The sequence below is a fragment of the Anticarsia gemmatalis genome, chromosome 25 (assembly GCF_050436995.1).
Source record: "Anticarsia gemmatalis isolate Benzon Research Colony breed Stoneville strain chromosome 25, ilAntGemm2 primary, whole genome shotgun sequence".
Classification (NCBI taxonomy): Eukaryota; Metazoa; Arthropoda; class Insecta; order Lepidoptera; family Erebidae; genus Anticarsia; species Anticarsia gemmatalis.
Window position 1 is genome coordinate 8,842,168 of NC_134769.1, and position 20,420 is coordinate 8,862,587.

Genomic DNA, 20,420 nt, shown 5'->3' on the forward strand with positions numbered 1-20,420 from the left:
AGTTACAGATTCTTAAGGTCTGATGCTGCGATTTCGACGCAATGGACGCACAGCTTTTGTAGTTATTTCGATTGTCGTAGATTTGAACTCTACGGCGCGGGCGTTGGACGTTTGAGAGGCTGTCTCCACGCCATTTCCTATCACTATGACCTAGCAGGTAATGATTCAGTTTCTATAATAATCTGATGAACGCCGTCTAGCGTCAATCAAGAGAACTATTCTTAAACATTAGTCCAACCGATTGGAGGATTGGAATTTCGTGCTGGTTTAGTTATCCAAATCTTTAAACAACCGTCCATCGTGCTATGACCGTTATGGTATTGCCTAAAACTTTGAATGCCTGGGCCTTGCCCTAGGTGTTATATGAAAATGATAAATTTGAATGTTTTTTTATACGTTCGCATCGCCGCGTCGGTCTATCTATTTGCGATAGACTAAGATCAACTAAGCGGATTTTGATGCGGTTTTCACCAATAGATAGAGTGATTCTAGAGGAGGATTTAAGTATATAATTTGTAAAAACTAATCTGATGTATCCCAGGCGGGCTGTTGGTATTAGATAATAGTCACGAAGCGCAAAAGCTGAGATAGATAGTTGAGCGTACGGGATAGTTTACAAGCCGACCCTTACTTATCCTTGGAAAACCCAATGTTATTGTACGAGTTATGTTATATTTGTGCCGTTGACGTGTGGATTAATACATGTTTGAATTGTAAATAATGTGAACGAATGTTTGGATGGCGAAACAGGCGCGCCGCCGTGCGCCGGACCAAATTAGATGCTGGCAAACGAACGCTCCAAGTGGGGGCTCCAACTCTCTGTAATTACGTGGATATTCTCATTAATATTTTTCGTTATAACTGCATGTTCCATTTTTACGAAGACAACTCCAAAAGAAGTACTCTAATGTCGCCTCACAACAATACTACACTACATCACTGGCTCCTCGGGACGATCCAGACAAGATGGATTGTTTCTTAATGAAAGAGTAAGGTTTTGGTTGTATAGAATTATGGAACCCAAACCGTAATTTCAAGCCGTCACTTATCATGATGCTTATGGGGCTTGTATGCTTAATATATAAATACCAGCTATAGGTATAAAAGACGAAAAACATGCAATGTTTTATACAAAAACAAAGCAGAACGACTCATTTCAATAAACCTACTTACTTTCACGCTAAAATTGTGTCATCGTGGTGAAATGTATACAAACAAATTCATCATACACATACCTACTACACGTTTAACAAAAAGTAGCACAAAAGATACGTCTAGGTATGTGAGTAGTCTTCTACCTACCACCTTATGGTAAAGTCATAGCTATAGGAATATGGCCGCCTAATTTCCCGCCACACAGTCACCCTAGTCTGGAGCTTTCTGCGTATTATGCAACCATGTTTCTGAAACTTATTTTAGTTAGTAAGAAAACCTCGCGCCGTACGCACCTCGCGCTACAAATACATACAAAATACGGTCTTTATACCATTGTAATAAGATTTATTATACCGCGAATTAACCAGTGTATTTAAAAAGTGAATTTTCTGAAGTGTTTTTTTTTTATTATTTTTTCGCGCCGATTTGATCAGCGGCTATTTTTTTGTTTTTTTTTCTTGTTTTTGTTTGTCGTGTGGGCGGATTTCCGGGGTGACACATAGACTTTAAATTGTAAATACGTTTTAGATTGTTTATCACTTTCCTAAAAATAATTGTTTAATTTTTAAAAAAAACTAAAAGTCTACGTAAAAAATAAAAACATGATAACTATTTATTTACACAAATAGTCGTTAGTAGTCTTAGTCGTTGCTGCTAGTTAATAATATAATATTAAACATAATTGGTTAATATTTTATAGTTTCGTCAAAAGCTAAAACAAAAATAAAAACTAAAAATCCTAGAGAACTTTTTGTATTCTGACAAAAACAAAATCTACTAAGATTTTGTTACTTATATGAAAATAATTTTCGGCATTTTCATTGTTTACGATAAAAAATGGCTCGAAATACAACTGGTTCTCTTTACATCGTTAAATTCTATTAAACGAAACAATCGTAGGCGTTACTTGAAATTAAACTTTAACTCTGAAATTATAATATAAATATGATTATTATAAAATTTTGTACATAATTATTCTCTAATAAAACTCAAAAACTATCTATTAACTAAGGTCAAATATTGAATAAAATGAAATAACTGAGTAGACAAAGTAAATAAATTGACTAATGAAACAAACTAACTAGAACAAATAATTAATGCTTCAATGATTTCGCAATTTAAATGATTGTTACTAAAATCCAACAAGCTATAAAATATGCTTAATGTTTGTTGCTCCAAACTGCGCAAAAAGCTCAACAAGAAAGGCAATGGTATCTTCTTGACAAAATAATTTGCTTGTTTTAAATGGCCTAAATACTCTAAAATCTTTAATTGTTTCGTGAAATAATTCATTGATTTATCAGGAGCTTTGATCATTGATTCATTAATGACTGTATTTTTGAATACTGCTGTCAATATTTGACCTTAATACAATAAATAATGAATGCTGATCATTCATTTAAGTCAAGAATCAAATCAAAGGCAAAGTGACTATTCTTTTTAATGAACCATAGCTTTCGCTTAACGCCTATGATTGACGTAAATACATAAATACATACACTACACGTTATACCTACAATACACATTACACAAATACCGTTTAATTGCAACATATTGTAGCACACATTCTATCAAAATTTTGGGTAAAGTCAAGTAGTATTATTTGTTCGTATTATACTGTCCCACTACTAGGCAAGTACTTTCTCTAAGAGCAAGATTAGGTCAGTTTAGCCTAAAAACAATAAATCTAAACAAATGCTGGTTTGAAATTTAAATTAAGTAGGTACATTATAGTGAAATCGGGGAAAAGCTCGTTAAATAAAGCTTTTTCAGGAAGTCTTACTGTTGGCTATAGGCCTCTTGAGCCTTTTCTTTAAGAAAGAGGAATCTGACCTGCAATCAAGTCAAACGGTGTCGAACAAATAAAGTTTTAGTTTAACATTAAAAACTTCTATTCGTGTTACTTTTTGATAAGTTTTACTGTATGTAAGCCGTAAGCTAACATACGAGCACCAACTTACTTAACTACTATTTCGCCGACAATAGCTAGTTAACCAGTTGACCGAATTAGATTGAAACGCGGTCCATATTTTTACAAACATTTTTATTAACTTCTTTAAATTAGAAAGTGAAGGGAGTTTAAACGTTTTTAATTAATTATGAATCTTTCAAGCTACCATCATAAAATTGAGGGACGTAACTAGGTACACATAAACATGAAAAATGTAGTACTTTTCATAACAAATGTGAAAGAATTCATACGAGCACATTCTAGAAGCGCGTGATTCACACACACACTTGTGTGTTGTGTTGTGTTGGACAGTTGGTCAGTGTTGGTCAGTGTTGGTGCCAAACTGTTTCTATGAACGTTTCACTTTTAATTAATGTCCGATACGATTTATCGACACTACGAGGAATTAAATACAAGTTAACGTTTATAGGGCACATTTTTGAGATTATAAGCCTCTGTAGCTAACAATAAGAATAAGATTAGGATAAGTAATCGGTAGGCAACTTAGGTTTTACTGAAATGTTGGTGTCTACCAGTAAAAAAGCACAACAGGCTCTTCTTTTGTATGTTAACAATTTGTCATCAGATATTGCAAGAGTAGCGGAACGCATTTTAATAATTTTACAAGCAACTCCATACTGACGCTAAAAATACAAAATTTCTATCTTTTACGCTTTTAATAAACCGATGATTTTGATAAAACTTTGAAGATAGTTAAGATCTGGAATAAAACAAAGGGCAATTTTTTTAAACATCCTGTAAACGCCTGAAGTAGTGACAGGGGATGAATCGTTGTTATGTTGTTTTCACATAGAAGGAATCGCGGGCAGAAGTTGGTAGTTATATCAACTTATTTCGTCAGTTCAAAGTACAGCACTTGTTTTTCAATAATTTCTCGTTAAAACGGCTAGGTTATTAGGACAACTGGTAGTGAGTAGTCTTAACGGATGTACTGAACAACTGACGTACTGTAAACAGTGGCCATGTTATATGAGTGATTGAATAAATATTTCACTTTAAATTATTAGCTCTTAGTATTTTCTTGAGTAAACACCTAAAGTTTACTTACTGAAAGTTTTATAGTATCTTGGGCTTAATACAAAACTATTGAAAGTATGGTTGTAGTGGAAGCTCAATCACAGTCAAAACGTTTTCATTTATGGCATTATTGATTCATTTGCTCCTATTTGCGATTTCCTCCGCAGCATTAAATTTCCCGGAATACAACGTATTCAATGAATGAATCCTTGTATAAACTGTCAGTGTACCAAACTGGATGCAAATCAGTTCTGTGGTTTTGGCGTGATAATTATAATAGTAGGAAGGATAATATAAGACTCAAAGTTTTGCTACAGTAGTTAATTAAACTTTTATTTTAATTAAATTAAAGACTTAGTAATCAAACTCAGACCTAAAGCCTTTAGGCCCTAGTTTCTATAACAACGTAGACATAATAAATTAGATGACATATCGTAATCACACTCATTGAATACTGAGTACAACAGGTGCACATTCAGTCACCGTAAACCAATCTGACTAATGCACTAGTAGTTGGTAAACAACATCAATGATTAATATTTTGGACATTACTTGCAATATTGTTCGTATTTTATGACACAGTATGAACTCTGACCTTTGTAGTTCATTCTGTAAGGTCAAACAGACAATAGATATTTGCATGTAACAGTAAACTTGCGCCTTTAACCTTAAGGGATTCCGAGGAATGGAGTGGTGATTCACCACAACATCTTCATTTACGCTTTTGAAAATAATTATTTTGTTTGGAAATCTATTAGACTTATCTACTTTATCAGAAGAAAATTCTATACAATTAATTTAACCTAACCTTCCGTTAGTAGTTTACATACTTAGTTTAAAGCCGACTGCAAATTTTGTAACGTTTTAAATACGACATCGCAAATTCGATGCCAAAATAAGCCTTAACTACGTATTTAAATTCTACTGGGATTGCAATTAACTAAAACCTTAGTCTTAGTAGCTGGATCGTTTTTTCAGCAACTGGTAAAAGATTTCTGTCAAGTATAACTAATAAATATAATAATGCTTGAAGAAAAGTGACGAAATACAGCAAAATACAAGTAAATAATATAAACTGCGTCGCAATTAGTTCACGTTAGTTAGTAATATTCCAGTGTGAATGTATAACAGTTTCCACTAGTAATAGCTTGGCAAACTCCATGATACGAGGCAATAAAACATTTTGTAAACAACATTACATTACACAACTACGTTTTAAACTTATGTTTGAACTAGATTTACTCTAAATTGCAAGCTTTTCTAAATCTCGAAGGCCGTTGAAATAGGTTCTCGATTGTTATTTTAATTCACAATAATTGACTTTTGTCGTGCCGGTCAAAATACGGAAATCTTCAGCAAAAATTCTATTCGACAGTCATCCATTTTGGATTGACATCGTCACCACGACTAGGTATGTAGTATGAGCGTATGTTCTTAGTTTGATACCTAGGTTTCTAAGAGTACTTTCTGATGGCCATCTTTGGACTTTTAGGGTCGCTTCTCTTGTGTACTAAATCCTTTGTAAATAAAATATAGATTTTTAATAAATAAATCTTTAGATTGGCCACATTTTCCCGATTCAAAGAGTGGTTTACTTTGTAAGAGATGTAGCTTTTATGATTGAAATATTTATGAATTTGATTTCATAGTTTCAACTACAAGCTAGCTAAACAATTTTTCATACACGAACGTTAAAATGTTTGTTTCGGAAACATGTTTTAGAAATTGATATTTTCATAAACGTTTTTCCAATTTCTTCTTAGTGTTCTAGAAAGTTGGAAATAATCCACATAACAATAGCTTTTGAAACAAGGAAACGAAATAACAATTATTTGTAAAAAACACGAAGCATCACACGGCAACACAATTTTTGCTGAAGTATTTTTGGTTTGTGAATAAAATGCGTCAATGGCGTTGTGCAGGGGATTTTAAGCCTTATGCCTATGTAGATAAAGGTGTTAAGCGTGTGGGTTGTGTTTGGCATGACTTCGGCACCGTTCGTTGCAGTGAGTGATGATTTCGGGCGTCTTCGGGTGATAGATGAGCCTTGGATCTCGTTTTATAAATAAAAACAACTGTTTTTCATATTATTTTATTGTTATCTGTATCATTTTATGTTAGTTTTGCATTGAAGGACGCGTTATTCTATAAATTACAAGCTTCTGACTGTTGCTTCTTTTGCGTTTAGTGCTTTTCAATTTTGTAATTATTTATAGGGATAATTTATAATACTCGCTAATCTAGAATTATGTAACTGTACAGACGATTAGGTTTTAAATCCAGTAACTAATTTAATGATACTTGAATTTACCCAAAACAGACTGAAACAAACATAAAAACCCAAACGTCACGCGGTCATATAAAAGTCGAAACCCCAAATAACCGAACACAAGTACAGTCACACAAATAAACGACAAACGATTTCTAGAAACCCGGAATAGTGACAGTGAGTGAAAAGAAAAGGACTCAAAATGATGACGATCAGCGAAAGTCAGTTCTCAAGTAACAAAATGTCGAGTATTCATACGTTTAACGACAGAATAATTCACAAAGACAGCTTTGATGACACCAAGAGTTCGTCCAGCGTGAACAGCACTCTCATCACGAAGAGGGGCTTCAAGCCCTCCGACATGTACGACCCTCAGAAGAAGGAGTTCCTCACAAACCTCAGTTATAAGTTGTTCCCTGTAAGTTGGGTAAGTTGTACGTTTCTAGTCGATAGATGGCGCTTCTAACACACGCGTTGGATTTGGGACACGTTATTAAGTATTACTTTTTATATTTATTTTTGTTTTAGTGTCGTTTATGTTTGCCAAAGTAGAAAAGTATTACAGTAAATCTACGTCATTTCGTAGCATATTTGATCTTAAAACTTTGTGCTATATCTTATTTCATAAAGGAGAAGTGGTGATCTGGAAAATCACACTCATTATTTCAAATATATTGTATTAAAATCAAGAGATGAAGAGTTTTATAGCATTTTTCATAACATGGAATATAATAAGTAACAATGATAAACATTTACGACACTAACTGTACTTTTGGAACAAAATTAACATTATAAGCAGAAATCATAACATTATAAAAAGATCTTTCCATTCAAAATTTTAAGAGACTTTTTATAAATTAATTTGTGTCAACGTAATTTTGTTCCAAATAAGTAAAGTAGATATTTTATTTATTTATGATATTATATTTATTATACAATTATTTTATTATTATTTGAGTATATTGTAGATGTAGTTAGATCACTGACGAAAACTAACTTAAAAAAACAAATAAAAAACTGTTAAAATAAACTATCCTAGCTTCGCCTCTAAATTAGGTAACTTAAAAAAAAAATTACTCCTTACTGCGTTACTGTTGGGTTAGGATCTCCTCCCGGTATGAGGGAGGGGTCAGGCAATAAGTTCACCACGCTGCCCAAGTGTGGGGAATTAGACGTAGTTTTACAAAATAAAAACAGACTTGTTGAATTCTTTACGCAATGCTTTATATTAAAATTGAATTCACATAGAAAATTTGCGCAATTTTCATGAAAATACACTTGAAAGTTTTTCATAATGTTTGCCAATAGAAAAGTCATTGAACTGTTGCAGGGTTACTCTTACTAATGAGGTTCAGTTACCTCTTATAACCTCTCTACATACTACACCAAATGTTTCCCGACTGAAATATATGAACTACATTAATTATTGTAAAGGAAAATAGATGTTAAAGTCCTCGGAATAGAGTGCAAAATCGATTGGTTTAGGCAAAAATATTTATAATTTTTTCGTTCTGAAATTAAAGCTGTAGTGTTTCTAAAATGTATTTAGAGTTTTAAAATGGATTAAGAAGTATGAATTTATGTTTTGTATTTTTTTAAGAGCATTATGCTACTTTTACTTTGGTCTCTGCCTATGGGAAAAAAGAAATGATTTTATGTATATATATATGTATGCTTTATTATAATTTCGCCTTGATAAATACAACAGAGAACTAAGAGCTGAGTAATTATCTTAATAATGATAAAAGTAAAATGTAATATTACCAGTAAGTACATATTTTGGTCAATAAAATGTGTTTACATAATGTAATAAAAACAATTCAATTTTCTTTAAGTGATTCTTATATCAGTGTTAATTGCATTCCGACACATGATATATCGATAATTGCATTGTTAAAAGGGAACATGCACTTTTGTTAGTTTATTGAGATTTATCAGTAAAAATAAAGTAACAAGAATTATAACAATTTTATAATAAAAGGCTGTAAATGTACAAAAGTACCAACTCGTAATTGAAATATATTTTGACTACTATTTCAGCTTTCTGAACATGATAGATAAGAGTGGATAGGTTGCCTAAGTAAGAGATAGCTCTAGACTGACCTGCCAATTTCATCAAAATCTGTTTAGTCATTTGGCCATGATTTACAGACAGTGGATTTCGCTTTTATAAAATATACAATAGTAGGAATACATCTAATATATAAAACTCTCGCGTCACAGTTTTCGTTACCGTGCTCCTCCGAAACGGCTTGACCGATTCTCATGATATTTTGTGAGCATATTGAGTAGGACTGAGAATCGGCCAACATCTATTTTTCATGCCCCTAAGTGACATTTTTTTTTTAATTTTCATGGCAAATCAACGTTTGCCGGGTCAGCTAGTAACAATATAATATAAGTATTTTCTGAAATATAACAATTTTGAAATAAAACAAAAGTTATTTCGTCAAGAAACTACGGGAAAAAGTATTTGTTTAAACGTGGGCATTGAAAGTAAATGTTTCGAAACCGCTGAAAGCGCTTCATCGGAACCATTTGAAGACGGACAGACAAACAGATTAACCTATATAAATATACTATAAATATAATGAGTGGCTGGCAACGAAGCAGAATGAGAAACTAAAAACACAAAACTTGTGCTGTTATAATTGCTTTATTTTCAAACTGTTTTGATTGAAAACAGACTGAAAATTTCATTTTCTGGAGTCCCTAATATTTTAATAAACCAAGTGGCGTTCTTTAGTTTCTCCTTTTAGAAAAAAGGGTGATATTTATATGTGCGTATGTAAAAACAGCTTCCATTTAGTTTATTATAAATAGTTAATTGTTTTCACTGTTTAAACATTTCACGGCTAAGCTACTGAAAGCACAAGCAGCGTGCTTTCACGACGATATTTAGTTTTTTAACTCGGTAATCTTAAAATTAGAGCTGAAAAAATAAGTTAAAGCTGAAAAAGCTTATAAAATGAAATTTGAAAACTTTAACTTAATTTAAAAACATAAAATTATTTTGAAAGTGGAAACACAACCTAGGATGACCATCTTTTGTATAAATCGTGAATAACGTTGTATAAGTCCTAATATGTGTACGGTATTGTGTTAGCGGCCCGCCGGCTTGTCTGAAAGTCTTGACGCGGTATATTTCCTTGGTTCTTATTATAGATTTTTCAAAAGCCACGATGGCTGTAGTGATCGCCTAATGCATAGGTTACTCATGTGTTTACACAATTCATAGAGATTTCGGATTTTACTTGTGTTCGGATATTCAATATTAGATAGCTTTTATCTTAGTCTTCCTTTGCTGTTAAATAAATTCTAGCTTGAAAACTAAGGCATTATTCGTCTTACTACTAACTACTACTTAGTTTAACTAACCAGAGTTTACACGATATTTACCTATTGAAGAGACAATAATTGTGTCACGAGAGTTCAAATTCAATTGAAATTCATTATTTTCGGCTAGGTGCAACTTATTCTATTGTTTTGAGGAAGATATTCATTCAGATCTAAAAAAAACGTTTAACTGCCTCCGTGGCGCCGTAGGTAAGATGGTCGCAACGCAAACACCAAGACCGTAGACCACGGAGATCGTAGGTTCGATCCCACACTGAATGAGTATTTGTGCAATTCACAAATAATTGGGTCTGGTTGTACTTTGTGTCCGTTGCTTGTTTGTTTGTAAAAGACCTAGTGACGCAAGAGCGATTCTAAGTGCGGGAGACGTCAATAAAAAAAAATGAGTGACGCTCCAATATCCATTGGTTAGAATGCATCATGACAGGCCGTCAAGGAAGGACAATACTCTTGGCAGATAGCGGCCAGTAGGCGTTATCCATCAGATATACATAGACCCTTAGTCAATGCGAGCCGCCCACGCGACGTGAGGAGCCGATCTATTCTCGCACGACACAAAACAAAGACTCATTATGTATTACATTGTTCATTATAGACCTTCAAATATAAGCTCATCACCTTTCTAAAGATGTATGTTTAATGAGAAGTGGTTTGGTACCCAAACTTTGAAACTATCGGGTGCTTGACGTTTTGCCACAGGTTACACTGGTTTAATTAGCCTTTCCTTGTCCTATTGCTGAGTAAGGGTTTTAATTACCATCCGAAATGAAACTGTCATAAGGCGTTTGAGCTCAACACGCTGGTCTGAAATAGTACGTAAAAAAAAACGCATTTCGGTTATAGTCGAGGGTAATCTGCCGATTTTTACTCTTGACAATAAGATTTAAAAGTAAACCATTTGAATGATATAGTATCTTTTCTGAAAGTATCTTTTGTTAAGCGTCTGTTAGGTAGAGTACATTTAAAAAGTACAGTGGTTTTTGATATTAGCTGAATATTTCAATTTTTTCAGCGCCATTACTTATTACGAGCCGTGAAATCAGACCATTAGACAAGGCCGCTTAATATGAAATGTTAAAACCTAATCTTACTCATGTCAGTCAACATTAATGCATTAATCATGGAGATTGCAACATGACGTGACTGGGACTTATCACAATATCAGGTGTGCCTGCAGGTGTATGAAATACATCCGGTTTTCACTGTTAAAAATACAAGTCCCATGTAATAGCAGGTGAGCCTAGACACGTCAGAAAAGTCTTACAGTACTTTGCCCGACGTGGAAATCAAACCCAAAAGCTCATGACCAGCTGTCGGTTACACTGTCGGCAAAAGATGCAGTTTCTGTATCTTATAAATTTTAATATAACAATCATGGGAACTCACCGATTCCCAACTAAGCAAAGCAACTAAGTCGTTGACCAAATAACTGTACTCCTAAATGAATACTTATATACATAGATACATTAACAATCAGACTCATAATACTCATTACACAAATATTTGCCCTGGGTGGGATTAGAACCCACCACACGCGGCGTTACGAAGATCATTTTAACCACTGCGCCAAATGTGCAGATCAATAATTATTAAAAGATTCTGTTGCATTGAATTTCATCCACGCACAAGATAGCGAGGCCGTTCAAATACCGCTCCATTAGCCAAAACATTAACCTCTTAGATTATATTTAGCTTCAATAACTGATAGTAAAAGTGAAAAACATTATTACATGATCTATGTATAGCCGTGATCCGAATGAGACCGACACGGGCGTCGAACCCGCGTCACTCGCCACCTCTGGTCTTGGCCTCTGTGTTATTTAGGGCCCATTTGTATATCACCGACTTGATGCACTTATTTGCTTTTAAGTGGGAATTTAGGTAAATAAAATTACAAAATTAGCATTTTAAAATAAGATATTTTGGATATAATTTTTAATTATATCTTGCACATATAATTACATTTACATCTAAGTTTTATAAAATCGCTAATCGTAATAATTAGTTTGATGACATACATACATAAACTCACGCCTTTTTACGACCCCTAAAAATAAATAATTTATTAGTTTTATGTAAAAAAAAACCAAATCAGAAACATCGTTCAGACTAAACGAAGAAAATAGAAATCTTCTAAGTTCATAATTCTGCATAGGTACATACATACATAATATTATTATAACGCCTTTATCCCATACTACCCCTTTGGGAAAAAGGCGTGACCAAGGAACCCCACTTTATACCATCCTTACAAACTTCCCTAGCCTCATTCTCATCTATATATCGGGGCATACATAAATCTAATTACCAATTAAAAACATCAACAGCCAAGTAAATATTTCAACTAATTGCAATGACCATACCTAGTAGTAAAGTGCATAAGTCCATTTACACCTTGTCAATTCTTGATGCAACATATAACTCGGCCTTAAGAGTAAGTGTTGCCAATTATTAAAATATAATAAATGACATGACATTGTCTTGGCATTATTTATCGTCTGTGCCTGACATAATAGATGAGTATTTGATGTTACATACTACTGTTTGTTTTCAAAGCGATTAGTAATGTACCATTTAGTTTTTTTTTCAAAGGGCACTAATTTGTACGAAGTCTTTATGACTAACGTTATAAAAATAGTTTAAAACTGTCATTAAATGTGTTAAAAAGTTCCTCTAATTGCGTAATTCAACTCAATTATGGATAATTGATTTACATCTAAGTCCAGAAAGAATCAAGTCCTGGATGACTTGATTCTTTCTGGACTTATTTATTTTAAACTTTATATACAGAGCTGTATAAAGGCGGACTTAATGCCAGGAGCATTTTCTGCCAGTCTACTGTGCTATTTTGATAGTAGTTAGTCTGTAGTTTACTAAATAATTGCTTAATTTTACAAGCAGTTCGTAGATTTTGTTGACGAAAATCTTTACCTTACTGTGGACGTTAAAATGTATTTAGAATACCATAAAATTTTGCATTTTAAGCCAGCTAAACTTAAGGAAATAGAGGTATATAAGATTTTTACATAAGCATAAAACAGTAATCTAACTTTCAGCAAAGCTCTAAGTTCTAGAATAACAGTAAATTCTTCAGAAAGCTTACCGAACGGCCTATAAACTTGGAACCGATCGATATACCTCTATTATAAACACGTATTAGCCTCGATTCAGATAAAAGAACGACTATAACACATTTTCATAGTGTTTCTAGTTGCCAGCTCCATTTTGGAACCTTGCCAAACTCACTTACCGTCAAACCTAAACTGAAAACGTCATTAAATATTTACCAAACGATTTTACACTCTATCACCATGGTTAATAAGTAGAAAATTGAAAAGTTTATTATAGAAGAAAAAGGGAAATTTAGAAAATATTGGGAAACTATATTTTTCGCTCGCGGAAGTATAGTTTTGTTGAAAAAGAAAGTTTTGTTTATTCTGCCTATGAAACTATATTTACTTTAATATGACCCAGATTTTAATTATTTTGTAATGCTTAATTTCGAAACATTTTTACAACACTGACGATGTTTTTGCATCAGCACATTTCTAAAAAAAATAACTATGTTAATGTTTACTTAAAAAGCAGCAAAAGCATTTTAAAATACATTTTTACAATCAACATCAACAAGTTATTTTTCAAGCGACTAAAAAACAAGAAGATAAGCCTAGAAAAAACATTTAAAAGATCTCAAATGTTTAATCAAACTTTGCATTTAGATTTTCAGTGCGAGCCACTTGATTGTATTAATTCTTTAAGCTCGTATTATTTTCTCAGATATATTTTACAACCTACATTGCTTGAATATTCAGAACGCACGAAAAGATAGTTGGCATGATTGTCTCACCCGCTACATTCGAGTTTATTTATAGATCTACAACAATGTGCTTTACGTCTAACAAACTAGAAGAATCGGTTTTAAAAAACATATTTGCTGAACGGCAAAATTATCTTTTATCACTCTCAACTCAAAATCTCTTCCTTTTTTATAATTACACAAAAAAGAAAATAACAAAACCAAAAAAAACTGGATACAGTTACAAAAATACTGTTATGACGAGAAATAGGCCCATTTCTGGCACCTAAAATATGTAAAATGAAAGAAAATAAGAATGTTTGAGCTCCCTAATTAATTTATTTTGATACTATTTATTTACTTGTAATGTCATTTTAACGTAAATACTTTAAATAATAATTTTATATGTATAAACGAAAAAAGAAAAGAAGCTGCCTTAATTTTAAATTAATATAAAAATGTGATAATTATACAGAATGATGGAGACTTGTCTCAGGAACCCGAGGCATTGGCGCCACCGGAATATCTCGCTGTAAGACTGTCCTGAATTTCAGTAAATCACGGACACATTAGTTTTATTTTACAAAATCAGTGTAAATATTATCATATTTCATTTTCAAAAAGAAAAAAAAACAATCAATATTTTAGGAACCATTTATTTTTTAATCATATTTTAATTGACTAACTTTATTTTATTTTGTTTTTATTTTTTATTTTATTATGTATCTATTGTCTCCCGCTTTCGCTGTTTCTGTCTGTGTTACTAACAAAATAACATTTTCTTTGTATATAGAAACTCATTTTGTATATTAAATAACCTTACTTTGTAAATAAGGGTGCGTTTTCCAACGAAGCAGAGGGCTATCACATATCTCAGTAGACAACTATTTAAACGCCAATACTCTACATTGGTTTCTCCCTTACATTATAGTGATTAATTTGTTGCTTTAAAGCGGCAATGTACTGAATAGTGACTATCAATTTGATGTACACTGGTTGTCAACTGAGATACGTGATACGCAAACTGGGCAGAGTGGTACGGCGCGGACTGCAAATTGACCAATCACAGTGATCCACTGCACTTCAGTCGAAACAGTGTCATTGGTTGATTTGCTATTTACTCCAGGCCATTTCACCCTGCTCGATTACATTTGAAACGCACCATAAGGGTTGGTTTCATAGCTGTCAAGTCACTGATAAGTTTTAAATAGATTTATCAGTCTTTATACGGTATTATAAGTGTTACATAATACTGTATATTTAACTAAGGTTTTGAAACCGCTCTCAAAAATGTTTACATTTTTTAATCTTTATCAAAAAAGGATCAATAAAAAGTGAATGACTGCATTGACTCGTCCACGAGTTAATTTCTACAAATAATGGTCTATTAACTACGTATTAAGCCTTCGAGCGGCTTTCATAATGATGATTCCTGAAAACTCATATTTTGTTTCCAATCATCAAACATACATACATACATATATTTGTACATATTTATATTTTCACACTACCTTTCCAAGTTTGTTTTGTTCTCTTCGCCTTGAAGGTATATGACTGCCTCCAGGCTCTGCCTGTCTTCGTGTCTGTCTGTTACATTACAGGTCTTTTATGACAGCCTATTTAAGAAAAGAGGTTTTATTTTGTGTGTTTCATTAGAATCAAGTTACTGAAAAAAACTACTTTTGCCATTGAATTTGGCCAAATATTATGATGAATGATGTCCAAAAAAGATTTAAGCTTGTTCGAGGTTCGATTCCCAATTCGACATAAATGAAAATGAGCTCTAAATGCAACATTGTTTTGTAGTCAAAAAATGGCAACGAGCTTGAACCATAGCTAAAAGAAGTTAATAAACATAAGGCCCTTTTGCTTCGCACTATAGAAAAATTTAAAAAGCAAGTTAATATACGTAAAAATCTTAATTACTTTATAAAAAGATGCCAAACTACAGCACACAAGACACATATATCATAATACACCTATAAATATCTTCTCTCAACGACCTTTCTTCCAAGTCCCCTACCCATTACCCTGGATCCAGTTCATCATCATAACCCCGGTGGTTGCAGGAGGACATGGAGAACAAGCCGGTGATCGTGGGCGAGAAGGAGGTGGACCTCAACAAGATCTTCACGCCCGCTCCTGATGCTGAGGAGCATATTATTAAGAAGGATCGCAAGTTCGGTGAGGAGCCTAAAATATATATTTTTTATTTATTCATCTTACAACTATCCTTACAGGTTACAACCCAATGTGACAGTGCGGCATATTCTTTAAGACGACATCGACCGTGTGGTTATTATAATAATGATTATCACATTAGAGAAAAACTGCAGTGAATTGAGAACCTCTTCCTTTTCATTAAGTCGGTCAAAAAAGTGCTGGACGTCTACAGAAAGCAGAAAGCGACTGCCGACGATAAAGTCTCGGCTTTCTCTCCAAAATCGTTTCTGTCATAAGATTTAAGAGTTAAAAATGCGTGCTGAAAGCTCTAGCTAGCTTTTTTCTCGTTAAACATTATTAAAGCTTATCTCATACTACAGTTTAGCTCAGTTCGAACAGCACTGGTCAAATAATCGTAAGCAAGAGTGTACCTAGTGCATTGTAGTGTATCTAGATATTCTAGATTCGTTCTAGACTTGGTGAACATACGGTCAATGTCCGTCAGACGTTTGTTACTTTAGACATTAGGTGTAGGGTTGTCAGTTGTAGATATTTGAACAACAAAAAATTGTAAGAAATAATTTAGCTTTTTCAATATTTCCGCTTCATCTACCTGAATACCTACATACTTACTTTTTTGAAGAAGATTCACGAATTTTAACAAATACGAAACTAATAAAATATGACAAGAATTAGGAACATCTGGCTTAGATTAATGTTGCTTGTAAAATAAATCTTCGTATAGACAGAGTATTTTACTGTATACTTATTTGACTTCAGAGTCAAAGAATTGTCCTTCAAATCGAGTCTATAGAGAAACTGGCACCCCTAAAACTCGTTTCATGTCTATTTCAAGCTGGAAACACAGTGTTAGTTAGGTATTGTTAGAGCGAGTGGAAGTGGAAGTCTGTGGTCATTACGACGAGAGACGTCATCAGCTCTTGCAGTCATGACTCATGGCTCATTTCTCAGAAACTAGTGGTTTTTAGTCTGGCTTGTGATGTTTGTTTCGTAAACAACACGATTAGTAATCGTAAATAATAAATTGAACTCATTACTGTTTCACTTCTTGGCTATAGTCACCTTTCGGAATGAGGGACTGACTTTAAGTCCACATCTTCACAATCAGACACTTTCTAAGCCAAAGAAGACCAAATCAAGATTTTTTTTTTGTATTTGATTGCCATCTATGAAACACCATACAAAACACAATTTTCAACTCTCATCAACAGATGGCGTTAACCACAAAATTTGACATTTCAGAAAAAACATTCGCATCATCAGCATTCTACGTGCCAGGAGTACACCCGACGGTGAAGGAACAGATGGACCTGGCCAGAGCCATCTCCAAGTCTCTGAGCGACTCCAGCAACCACATGAGCAGAGGACAGAGCATGTACGTCAATAGGAAGAAGAGATCTGTCAAATGGGTGCATGAAGGACGAGGTGAGGTCATCTTCTTTATTAAGAGCCGGTTTTTGAGCTTACGGATAAGTGTCGGATAGCCTATCTCTTAGACAAAGTGATAGATGTTAAATAATAACTTGAAGAGACGGACTCTTTCAGGAGTGGTGAAATCGATCATAAAAGCTTTTTTGCAAGCTTCTTGATAAAATAAGTACTCCATATTTACGAGATATCATTAAAAGAAGAACAAACATGAACGTTTAGGATAATATTTTATTACTGTGGAATTATGAGAAATAAATCGTCACCAATAGATCCCTACTACATGAAAGCGGGTGAAAAACAAAGTCAAATAACAAAATTCATTCTTAATAAGAAGCATTTGCCAAAATTATTATCATCATCTTTTTACGACTTCGGTATTTATCAGACTAAAACACAGGAAACAATGAATCATGAGATAAAAGCTCTAGAACATAATATCATATAATTATAAACGTATATAAAATGTAATTAAATATGGTACATGAGCGTAATATTAATGTGAACAGCTGATATTGACAGATTGGTCGGTCGCCAGCTCGTACCAGCACGGCGAGCGACAGACATGTAATACTGGATTATTTATAGTCGATCCTTGGTGAATTATTAATAGTTAACTGTGCAAGAAACTGGTAGAGCTAGATCATTTTTCTATTAAACTTTAGTTTATAAAGGCCCTTCTACAGCTATACAGTGCAGTGCTCTATAAATGTTGATTACATTATATCAGGAGAAATATGTTCAGAACAATACAGTGTTTCTAAATTTAGCTATGTTAGCCCTTTTCTGACTTAAGCGTTTCGAAAAGGTTGTTTAAATCTAATGAATTTAAACAACCTTTTATTACCTATTGCTCGCCATAGTTTTCATCCTATAATTTCATTATCTCTTCGTGAAAAAAAAAAGTAACGGCGTAGAACCTACCGTGAACAAGATTTAAATCCTGAAGAATGTTACCATTTTTTTTTATTAAAGACCCTTTAGAGTTTAAATGCTTAAGTAAATAAGACATTTTCATATAATTTCAGGTCGAAACACATCGAACGCGTGCTCCACACCGACACCCGTAGCGAACCACGACACGGCGTATCGCCCGCCATCTAGTCTGCGCAACCAGAAAACATACCCCAAGTCCGCGCTCAAACACACATCTAACCTGCCCAAAATGGAGCCTTTCCCTGTCTCCCCGCCGACCATCAACGTGCAAAATATCGATTTACCAGTACCCCTGGCTCCTACAAAGTTGAATGATGTCTATGCTTCACCTAAAAGCCCGCGTCTGCCTCTCGTCTGTGGACCGAACTTCAACGTAGCGCCGCGCGGCTGGGGCGAGATGAAGGACTACTACCGACCAGTCGTACTAGATGTCGCTGGCGCATCACCCAAGTATACGGATTTCTAAAATTATTTAATTTGTTATCTGTTAAATAATTTTAAGTTAATTTATATGTATACTGAGTTTTATTTCAGTTATTTCTTGAAATAAGCATAGATTTAACATGAATCGTGGACGTTTTTCGGAAGTTGATAAAATAAGTAGATACTTTTGTATTTAATTTATAAATAGCCACCTTTGAGCACAATGGCGTTCCAAACTATATTTTCCGTGCCATTAACTGGCATATGGATTATAATTTTAATGTAAAATAAGCATTTTGATGTAATCTACCAAAATAATGACTAGATTAATAAATAATGAAGTAATATAGATTTTTATTTTAAGAAGAACACCGTAGTCGATCACTAGTCATATTTAATTGTAGAATTATCTAGTTTAATCAGTAATACACGGTGCCTTAATGTTAAAACTAACCAAAGAACTATAGATAATTAAATTAGAAAAATACATAAAAATAATAAAATAGTTTTATTAAGTTTAAAGTAAGTTTATTTGGAGACATGATAATAACAATAATACTCAAAATTTTACTTAAATAAGAGCCAATATGGCGGGATATTTTATAAAATAATTTTGTAATTTGTAACACTTTCGTATTTCATTAGTTGTGACGTAAAAAAGAAAAAAGGACTATGGTTAGTCGAAAAAAGAAAAATAATGTATAATAAATAAATAAGAGATAAATATATTTAAAATAATTTATTTTAGAGGACAGTTCTGTATTTATTTGTGATCGTGCGATGTACGCGAGAATCAATAAAGTACTTTTACAACTCATATTGTTTTTATTATTTCGTAATTAGAAATTTTACTAATGGGGATTATATAATCGTAATAGTTACGTAATTTCCTAATAACTATCTTTGATAAAAAGTCCTATGAAATTAATTTATTTAAAAATAATGTACATTTGTTATATCGGCGAAGAGAATACATCGTGAGGTACCCTTCCATACTCGACGTGCTTGAAAGAATGCGAAGTCCCAAACCCTCCGTAAGACCAGCGTGGACTAAAGGTCTAATTTCTCTATCATTCCCGGAGGAGGCCCTTGCCCAGCAGTAGTGCTCGACTATAAAGCCATTTCCTAGGATGTATTAGGATTTAAGTTATTAGCCTTGCCGTCTGTTGGCTGACCAAGTGAAAAGGACTAGCAAAAAACTCTAAGCTAATTATTCTAATGTACTTTATCATCAGTTTTTCGAGTCAATAACCTCAATTACCAGTATGGTACACCGAAAGCTCCAAGTTTACATAAGTAAATATCAGTTACAGTAGTTTCAAAATACCTATGTCAAATTGCATGCATTTAAAATTAGATACAAGGTGCTAACCTTCAAATAACGATCCTGGTTAGAACTTTAAAATTTTGCAAGTCATTGTGACTTGCAATGTAGTAGAAAAAAGTAAGTTTTTACTGCATTTGTCTAGACTAGGAGGCTAGGTCTTGAAACCAGCGATCACAATTTCTAACATCAGTCATCGTGATTCACAGTTTTTCTCTACTCACTGTGAAATTTTGTTGAGATTTGAGATTAAGCTCAAAGGTTTGTCAGCTGAACGTCTTTGTCACTAGAAGCACTTAAAATTTTATAAGCATAAGATCTTTATCCTAGTGATACATAATAATATTCTCTTTATATATATATATTATATATATTTATATATATATAATAGTATTGAGTTTATGTATTGAGATACATAAAATATTTATCATAGCAAGAAGTCGACCCCTTCTGTAACCAATTCGAATAACGTCAAAGGTTTTCATAACTTGGTCACTAGGTTGACCATTAATTAACTACTTACCTTATGAAATTTTAACGAAAACTTCGTATCAGACCT

General features: G+C 33.3%; 1 protein-coding gene across 10 annotated transcripts; it reads left to right on the forward strand.

Annotated features, from left to right (window-relative positions):
• The first annotated feature begins 1,417 nt into the window (after positions 1–1,417).
• LOC142983813 (uncharacterized) lies at positions 1,418–19,354 on the forward strand. 10 transcript variants are annotated; one of them, XM_076130900.1, is made up of 6 exons: positions 1,418–1,476; positions 6,573–6,840; positions 14,042–14,098; positions 15,636–15,750; positions 16,993–17,175; positions 18,207–19,354. In XM_076130900.1, exons 2-6 carry the CDS (start codon positions 6,616–6,618, stop codon positions 18,578–18,580), a joined length of 954 nt encoding a protein of 317 aa, XP_075987015.1. In that variant the 5' UTR covers positions 1,418–1,476; positions 6,573–6,615; the 3' UTR covers positions 18,581–19,354. The 10 variants fall into 10 exon arrangements, with proteins under 10 accessions (XP_075987015.1, XP_075987018.1, XP_075987016.1 ...); XM_076130903.1 differs by having other exon boundaries at positions 1,426–1,535; XM_076130901.1 differs by having other exon boundaries at positions 1,426–1,490.
• The last annotated feature ends 1,066 nt before the right edge of the window (positions 19,355–20,420 follow it).

Bases quoted from the DNA above. Each gene is read 5' to 3' on its own strand.
- LOC142983813 (XM_076130900.1), top strand. From the start codon at position 6,616: ATGATGACGATCAGCGAAAGTCAGTTCTCAAGTAACAAAATGTCGAGT. The intron at 6,841-14,041 runs GTAAGTTGTACG...ATAATTATACAG, and splicing joins AGTTGTTCCCTGTAAGTTGG to AATGATGGAGACTTGTCTCA. The intron at 15,751-16,992 runs GTGAGGAGCCTA...TTGACATTTCAG, and splicing joins TAAGAAGGATCGCAAGTTCG to AAAAAACATTCGCATCATCA.